Below are 7,472 nucleotides of genomic sequence, written 5' to 3' on the forward strand. Positions count from 1 at the left end.
AAAAAAAAAAAAACCTGCCCAATCCAAGTCAGTTGACGAACTGCTACTTACCCCCCATACCCCAGCAAGGTTGGTCGCCTTGACTGGTGTCTGTTCAATTTCATGTTTTTTTTTCCTGTTCGAAACTAATCCTTGTTTTCATTGTCCTGTCGTCTTCTTGGGGGGGCCCGCTTGGATTGTTTCCAAGTGCGGAGAAGGAAAAGAAGGCCCAAGAAAAAAAGAGTTACGTTGTTCCCTCGGCAGTGCACTCATCGCTATGGATTTGAAAACTGGTTCGCAACAGGTATTAACTGTTAAGCTTTTTTTTATGTGTGTGTTCTTGCTTCAGGTACAGGATAGACTACCCCTGATTGTTTCCTTGTTCCCGCTTTTTGTCATGTCTAGTCTTGTTAATGCTGATGGTCCGTGACAAGTCTGAGAGTCAAATAGGTGATGATAATAAAAAAAAAATAAAATAAAAAAAAAGAGAGAGAGAGAGAGAGAAAAGAGTTCCATCCACCATCAGTGCATCATCATGTAAAACATCAAGTGGTCAAGGAATGCCGTTGGGAAAGAAGAGACATTACAGAATAAACAAGAAAACAGAGACAAACACAAAAACCACCCAAATGGAGTCGCATCCGGCACCCCGCCCAATGGTATATCGCCAGCTCGCTATATAAATATGATCAACAAATGAAATGAAAATGCAACATCTAGCCTCCCACCAATCAATCCCATACCCAGAGAGTCTTCCCCAACTCTGATGCTTTTCTGCGACCAGTATCGCTAATCATTCCCCACGCGCCAAGATGCGCTTGATCTTGTTCCAGTTCTCGGGTTTTGTGTATTTGTATGCGTTAGTGTGTGTTTAGATGGATGGCGCCTTGGTAGTTGTAGATGTGGCACAGTTTCTGGGGCAATCAGGTGTGAGGGTGAAAAGTAAGCTGTTTTCGCCGAGGCACACAAAAAGTCAGTTAGCCACTGTCACCAAAATCACCACCTCGGGGAAGCCGAGGAAACCAGTGCACAAGAAACAACGGTGCAGTAAAAAGTCAAAACACTAACCTCGATCAACTTCTCCGTCAACGCAAAACATTCCCTCCCGTCAACGGCCAGGTTGAAAGAGCAGCTTCTCCACAGACCCTCGAAGCCCATCTCCTCGAGTATGTCGTCCAGAATGCCCGCAGCCGCCCCGGCCCCACCCTCCAGCTGCTGCTGCGCACTGACGAGCCTCGGGTTCCCGCTCAGAGTCTGGAGCAGCAGGTGCGCCGACTCGAGCGTCGAGCTGTTCTGGCAGTGCAGCAGCACGCTGTCGAGGATCGAGTGGATGGGCCCGTATAGGTGCACCACCACGCCAGGCCGCGCCGCCGCGAGCTCGTTCAGCCAACGCAGCGTCCGGTTCTGCATTGCGTCCTCGAGGTACTGGAAGTCGACGAGCTCGATGGCCGTGTTGAGCAGCAGGTCACGGTCCTTCATGCCAGCCACGTCCCGCACGTTGCGGAAGAAGTTGCTGTTACCGCCGCTGGTGGTGACGCCCTGATGCTGCTGCGACCGCTCCAGCGCCGATGGGTTCACTCCGGCCACCCAGAAGCTGTCCTTGACCTCCTCCCGACTTCCTGCACGCGCCAATATCAGCGCCATGTACGGCGAACACAAAACGTCACTTGCGCTCGGGTGCTGCTGTTCGCCTTGAACCGTGGGCGGTCTCCAGCTCGTCATCTCCAAGAACGTCGACAGGACCCTCAAAGCCGTTGCTTTTGTGACCGTGTCCGTCAAGCCCCTGACCAGACAGGCGCAAGCAGCAAAGTGAAAACTTTCGCTGGTAAAATGCACCCCGTAGGCGTCATCGAGCGGCAGCGCCGCCTCCTCGAGCTGGACGCGCCCCTGGAGCAGGAACGGCGCCATACGCTCGCCCCTGACCTCGGCCGATGTGTTGATGTTGCCCAGAACCGCCTCGAGGAACGCGGCGGTGCAGTTGAAGAGGTTCGGCGGCACCAGTCGGAGCAGCGATATGGCCAACCAGAACAGCTGCAGGCCGTACCGTGACGCCGACGGCAGCTTGGCCATCATCTTTGACAGCGACGTCACGATCGCCACCATCATCTCGCTGTTGCCACTACCGTTGCCGTCCTGGTCACCACCGAAGCGGCCGACGCTGTTGCGCAGTGCCACGAGAACCTGGTACAGCAGGTCGTCGTCGACCTCCTCACGAGCCAGGCACCCCATGACTGTAAAGGCGCGCGGCTGGATGAGTGGATTGTTTTGAAAGGCCACGCTTGCCACAAGACTCATCCAGCGGGAGCGCCATGCGTTGCACACATCCGTCGAGGGCGCTGCGATTGCACACACCTCGAAAAGCTGCGTCGCCAAGCTCTCAGTTGCCGCCATGGCCGGGCCGGCTTCCTGCGTCGTCGACACAAAGGAGGCGCCATCACGAGGGAACGTCGATGCGTGATGCGCTGGGTGCGGGAAGAAGTCGTTCTTGGGTTCCGAGAAGGCCTCGAGGGACGCACGGAGCCTGTTGAGTTTGGCCTCGTCGAGATGGAACGAGGTGCAGGCGGCGTGGATAGTGTTGACCAAAAGCCGGTGTACCATGAGCCGCACGTCGGCCGAGCCCGTGTTGGCCAGCATAGTGACCACGTGAAAGACTTCGGGCAGGAACTGCTGCGCCTGCACACCGCTGTCGAACGAGAGCGACACGCAGAACTGCAACAGCAGGCACACCTCTGGCCACACGGCATTCTCCGATAGATACTTTGACGGTCGCAGCGATGATCGGTTGATGCTCTTGCGCAGCCGCGCCATGATTTTGCCACGTAGAGACATGGTCCCTATCGAGGTTACTATCGACGTCAGAACCAGCGCCTGCCCGTCGCGCAAGCTGACGCCCAAAGCCATCTTGATTATCTCCTCGAGCAGTATCTCCATCAAAACCTCGTCGGACGCAATGGATGGCCACACGACCTGCTCCAGGGTAAAGTTGAGAGTTGGGTTGGGGTCGTTGAGCGTCACGTCGATGAGCTTGCGGAACAGGGAAGCAATCTTCTCGCGGCCCTTGTCGCCATCGGCCTCGGCCGGCAGGATGGCTGTGCGGAGGCTCGGCAGCCACGGCGACATGTATGCCAGGCTCAGCGGCTTCTGTTCCTCGGAAAAGCTATCCCAACCGACAAAGAACTCGTTCAAGAAGTCTGACGTCAGCTGCGGCTCTGTCCGCGCCAGGAGTTTGCTGATGTTGATGATGAAGTGCGAGGGATCCAGCGGCACCGCGATCTCCTTGGCACACATGAGCCTCGAGGCTGCCTGGAACTTGAACGCCCTGCACAGCGCCCCGAGGAGATTGTAAGAGGCGAGACGCAAAACGCTGTCGGAGCTTGCCAGATTGGTCATGGCCAGGTTCAGCAGCGTCCCCGGTACATCCTGCGGGCGGATGAGGCGCTCAAACGACTTGAGTGATCTGGTGTCTTTCCCGTACTTGGCCTTGGCCACCAGGATGGATCGGATCACGTCCACCTTGCTGGGACTCGTAAAGTACATGACGATCTTGCCACCGTCGGCTCTCAGCCCAAAGGCCGAGTCGTCCTCAGTCTGGATCGACGTCGGTGCCTCGTCGATGTCGCCCAGCCTAAAGATGTCGTTGATGGTAGTCGTAAGCCGGTGGTAGCCCTGGTATATCTCCTGCTTCTTTGCCGTGGTGATCTGGATGAACTGGCTGCCGACGTGGATGGCGACTTCGATCTTGCCCTTGGTCTTGGACAATTTGGTAACAGACTGATATTTGTAGCGCGAGTCCGTCACGACGCTGATGGTTTCCTTGGGCAGATGAAGCTGGCTGAGGTGGAAATGCAGCTGAAGCTCGTGGAGGCCGACCATCAGGTAATACTCGACGTTTCGAGGGTTGAACACGCTAGTCTCGTTCTTGGTTGAGATTCGCATGACCCGACGGAAGCATTTCCTGTACATCCCAATATTCAGCAGGCTATCTTATTTACAGCACCGCTCAACCCACAAGCAAGAAGCTTACCTGAAAGCACTGTTCATGTTGTAGATATAGATCCTCGATAGGTTCCGCGATAGCTCGATAGGCGTCAACTTCTCGAGCTTCAAAAACAGCTCATCCTGCGGCTCGCTCTGGCCATTGTAGCACGTTGCATCGATGAACAGACCGAAAGGCCTGTGCCACAACCTACTCGCGATCTTGAGGTAGCAGTAGACCAATGTGTCGTAGTCGATCGCCTCAACGTCTATATTGCGCAAGATGACACAAATTATGGAAAGTCCATCCTAGTTTTTTTTTTTTTTTTGTTTTCATCCAGTCAAAGTGTTAGTTGTTCCTTGTCTCTCGGTATCAGGAATTTGGCATCAACTTGTCCATCAGCACTATACTCACCTTGCTCTCACCACCATCGTACACGACGCGCGTTGTGATAAACGACTCTGAGCCCTTGAATGCGTTCCGTAGCATGAACTCCTGGAACCGCGAGTATGCCGGGGGGCTGTTAGCCGAGATCTGAGGCCTATTCCAAGTAACAGCCAGCGGTGGCGGACCGAGGTTCGTGATGAGGGCCCGCAGTGGCTCTAGCACGGGGGACCTGACGCGGCTCATGGATGAGTCGGCGGCCGGCGAGCGCACAGCAAAGTCCCTCCTCTCACGGGACACAAGCCGCTGTCGTACGTGATCCCAGTGGTCGTACAGGAACCGGTGGAGGGCGACGCACGATCCAAAGTCGAACGACTCGCTCGGAGGACTTGGTTCCATGTGTTCAGGGGCCACCTGTTTGCAGCAATCGCAATGTGTTATTAGTTTCAGCCATTGTCAAGCTTTGTTTTTGTTTTCTTCTTTGTTCTGCCCGAAGCAAAATACAAAAGTGGGACTCACAGATATCTCGCGCAGAAAAGTGGTGACTTTGTATATGTTCTGTGTCAAAAAGTCATTCAGCGGAAACATGTACGGCTCCTTGGCCCCAAAGAGGACGTTATTGGCAAGGTTCTGGATGATCTTCGCAATAAGCAGCAGTCCACGCCGCATCTCCCTCGTCGGCTGTTTGTTGACCAGGCCCTCGACCTCGGGCGCCACGATGGCTGGACAGAAGAAGCGAAGGAAGACAAAGGCTCCCACGGCCGTGTACTTGGAGTCGTGGAATCTGGCCGTGACCGTGTTGGAGATCTTGCAAGGATGCATCATTCTTTTGTTAGCTTCATATTACGCCAGATTACACCTCAACGGCTGCCCTTTTCTTTTCTTTTTTTTTTCTCTTGTTTTCTCTTTCAGAGTCGGGAACAACACTCACAATGCTGCAAATTTTCCGGAATGAGTCGGGAATGTTGGCCTTGGAGGCGCAGATATCCTCAATGAAAACCTTGGCCACTATCCTCAGCTGCAGTGCGTTCTTGTTAAGCTCCTCCTTGGAATGGTCGACACGCTGAGGATCCAGTTCGAGATTGAGATCCTTGGACGTCAGCATCAGCCGCTCCACTACCTTCTGCAGCGTCGCCTTGAGGTATGCCGCCCCCTTCCACTTGGCGTAAACGGACAGCATCTTGGTGGCCACGCTGGTCCGCCGCAAGAGCTCCGACTCGTTCTCCGTATCCTCGACCTCTTGCTTGATCAGCGCCTCTATCAGCTCAAAGCTCAGCCCCCGGCGCTCAAAGATGTTGAGTAGCGCGATTGTCAACTCGTCCACCTCACTGCTGGGACAGGACGAGCTCATGGCCACCGCCAGGGTGGTGTCGCGAGTAAGGAGATTGAGTAGCTTGTCGTACTTCTCGCTCACCGCCGTGTCTGACAGATTGCTGAACTCGGTTCCCTGCACAAGGATATTATACAAGACCTTGACAAACGCCGTCCGAATATCAACGTTCTCGTGGTAACCAATGCTGAGCGAATGCTTCAGGCCGACGTCGATGTTTGCACTCAGCAGGTTCGACAGAATCGTGATTGCGAGCTCCGAACTGGTAGCATGCTCATCGCGCCCGAGGTCCGCCCCAGCGCCGATAGTTGCCGGCTCGGGATTCAACAGCGATAGGAACCGGTTGAAGTAAGTATGGAACATCTGCGACTTGAGCTCGCTGGTTCCGGCGTCCGTGTGGCCCTCGCTCGGCTGCAGCGGTAGGCGGAAGGTCAGCTCCGCAAGCGCCCTGAGCGCCGCCTTGTCAAGGTCCTTTTGCACACGCGCCATCTCGTCCTGTTTGCCTCCGCCGTGTAGGGATAGCACGTCCAGATTAGGCGTCCGCGGTCGCGCGATCCAGCCAAAGACAAACTCGAGGAGCTGGTTACGGTTGCGAACGTCGTCGCGAAGGTTCAAATGCTCCTTCCGGCGGGTGATTGCTTCGCACAGCTGGCATATCTTGATCTTGACCCTCAAGCTGCTCGGACTGTCCGAGACGCTGTCGAGGAACTTGGCAAAGTTGAGCGTCAGTGAACCGAGGTGGACCGAAGAGGCCGCCCCCAGCTCGGCGGGCGTGTCCAAACGTTCGACCAGGGCCCTCATTAGTGACGCTGCCTGTTCAGCAAACACGATCTCGCTGTCTTGCTCCTTAACGGATCCCTCCAGTGCACCGGCAAAGAGCACATCCAGCTCTACCTCGAGCGCCTTAAAAAGAGGCTGGTACAGTGCCGGGGACACTTCGCTCGACAGGACCTCACGCATCGTCTCCCTGATCCTGACATTGTGGCAGGCCAGGATCTGGACACTCAGCCGCAAAAACCTCGCCAGAACCGGTTCCTCTTCATCATCGGACGGAAGCCTGTCGATCCACCTCAACCCGCTAACCACCGGCTCCTCCAGTATGACAGCCTGGTCAGCAATGCAGATGCCACCCAAGGCTGCCAAAAAGCCCGAGTAGTTTCGCCACTCGGCCACCGTTCTCTCCGATACGCCCTCAGGCGATGACGTCGACACTTCTTTGGACAGATGAAGCCACTTATCGAACCCGAGCTCCCAGGCGTCTAGTATACCGGTACTGGGGTATTGCATCCGCCTCAGAAGGCCACGCATCCGCTTCTGGAACGCGACCAAACCGGTGAACCGAAACGCGCGCGACGAGATCTCCTGAAAGACCTCGCCATTGCGCAGCAGCGACAGTGACGACTTGCCCGTCTCTGACGCGGCGTCTATCGCGCGACATTCTTCCAGAAATCGACCAAAACATGATGTAACCAGCTGGCAAGTCTCAATATCGGGCGAGCACAGTGCTACCAACAGAACAGTTTCAAGTCTGGTATAAGCCGCTGTTCGTTCTGGAATCTCTTCTGTAAGCTCGGCCAAGTCCTTGACCACGCTTAACAGCAAAAGCCTCGACTCCAGGTAGCTGTGTATAGACCTGAGATTGGTGCTGAGGTCCGTCCCCGGGTGAATATCGCACATGGACGTCAACACAAGAGATCTGGGAATTGTGTGTGTAGTTAGTCAAAACCGCCAAGTCTTTACGCCATATTCCCCGCAAAACAACAACAACAAAAAACAAAGCTGTAACACAAGTAGGTACAAAAG

General features: G+C 55.0%; 1 protein-coding gene across 1 annotated transcript in view; it reads right to left on the reverse strand.

Moving 5' to 3' along the window:
• Window positions 1-902: 902 nt before the first annotated feature.
• Window positions 903-7,472, reverse strand: part of PpBr36_08009 (uncharacterized protein) — a gene marked incomplete at both ends in the record, with an annotated part of 8,609 nt that continues 2,039 nt past the window's right edge. Inside the window, 6 exons of the mRNA XM_029895142.1 lie at window positions 903-926; window positions 1,048-3,934; window positions 4,004-4,263; window positions 4,370-4,753; window positions 4,859-5,146; window positions 5,271-7,365. Coding sequence (XP_029747581.1) covers window positions 903-926; window positions 1,048-3,934; window positions 4,004-4,263; window positions 4,370-4,753; window positions 4,859-5,146; window positions 5,271-7,365 — 5,938 coding nt within the window. The remainder of the gene's footprint in view (window positions 927-1,047; window positions 3,935-4,003; window positions 4,264-4,369; window positions 4,754-4,858; window positions 5,147-5,270; window positions 7,366-7,472) is intronic.

The sequence above is a fragment of the Pyricularia pennisetigena genome, chromosome 5 (assembly GCF_004337985.1).
Source record: "Pyricularia pennisetigena strain Br36 chromosome 5, whole genome shotgun sequence".
Classification (NCBI taxonomy): Eukaryota; Fungi; Ascomycota; class Sordariomycetes; order Magnaporthales; family Pyriculariaceae; genus Pyricularia; species Pyricularia pennisetigena.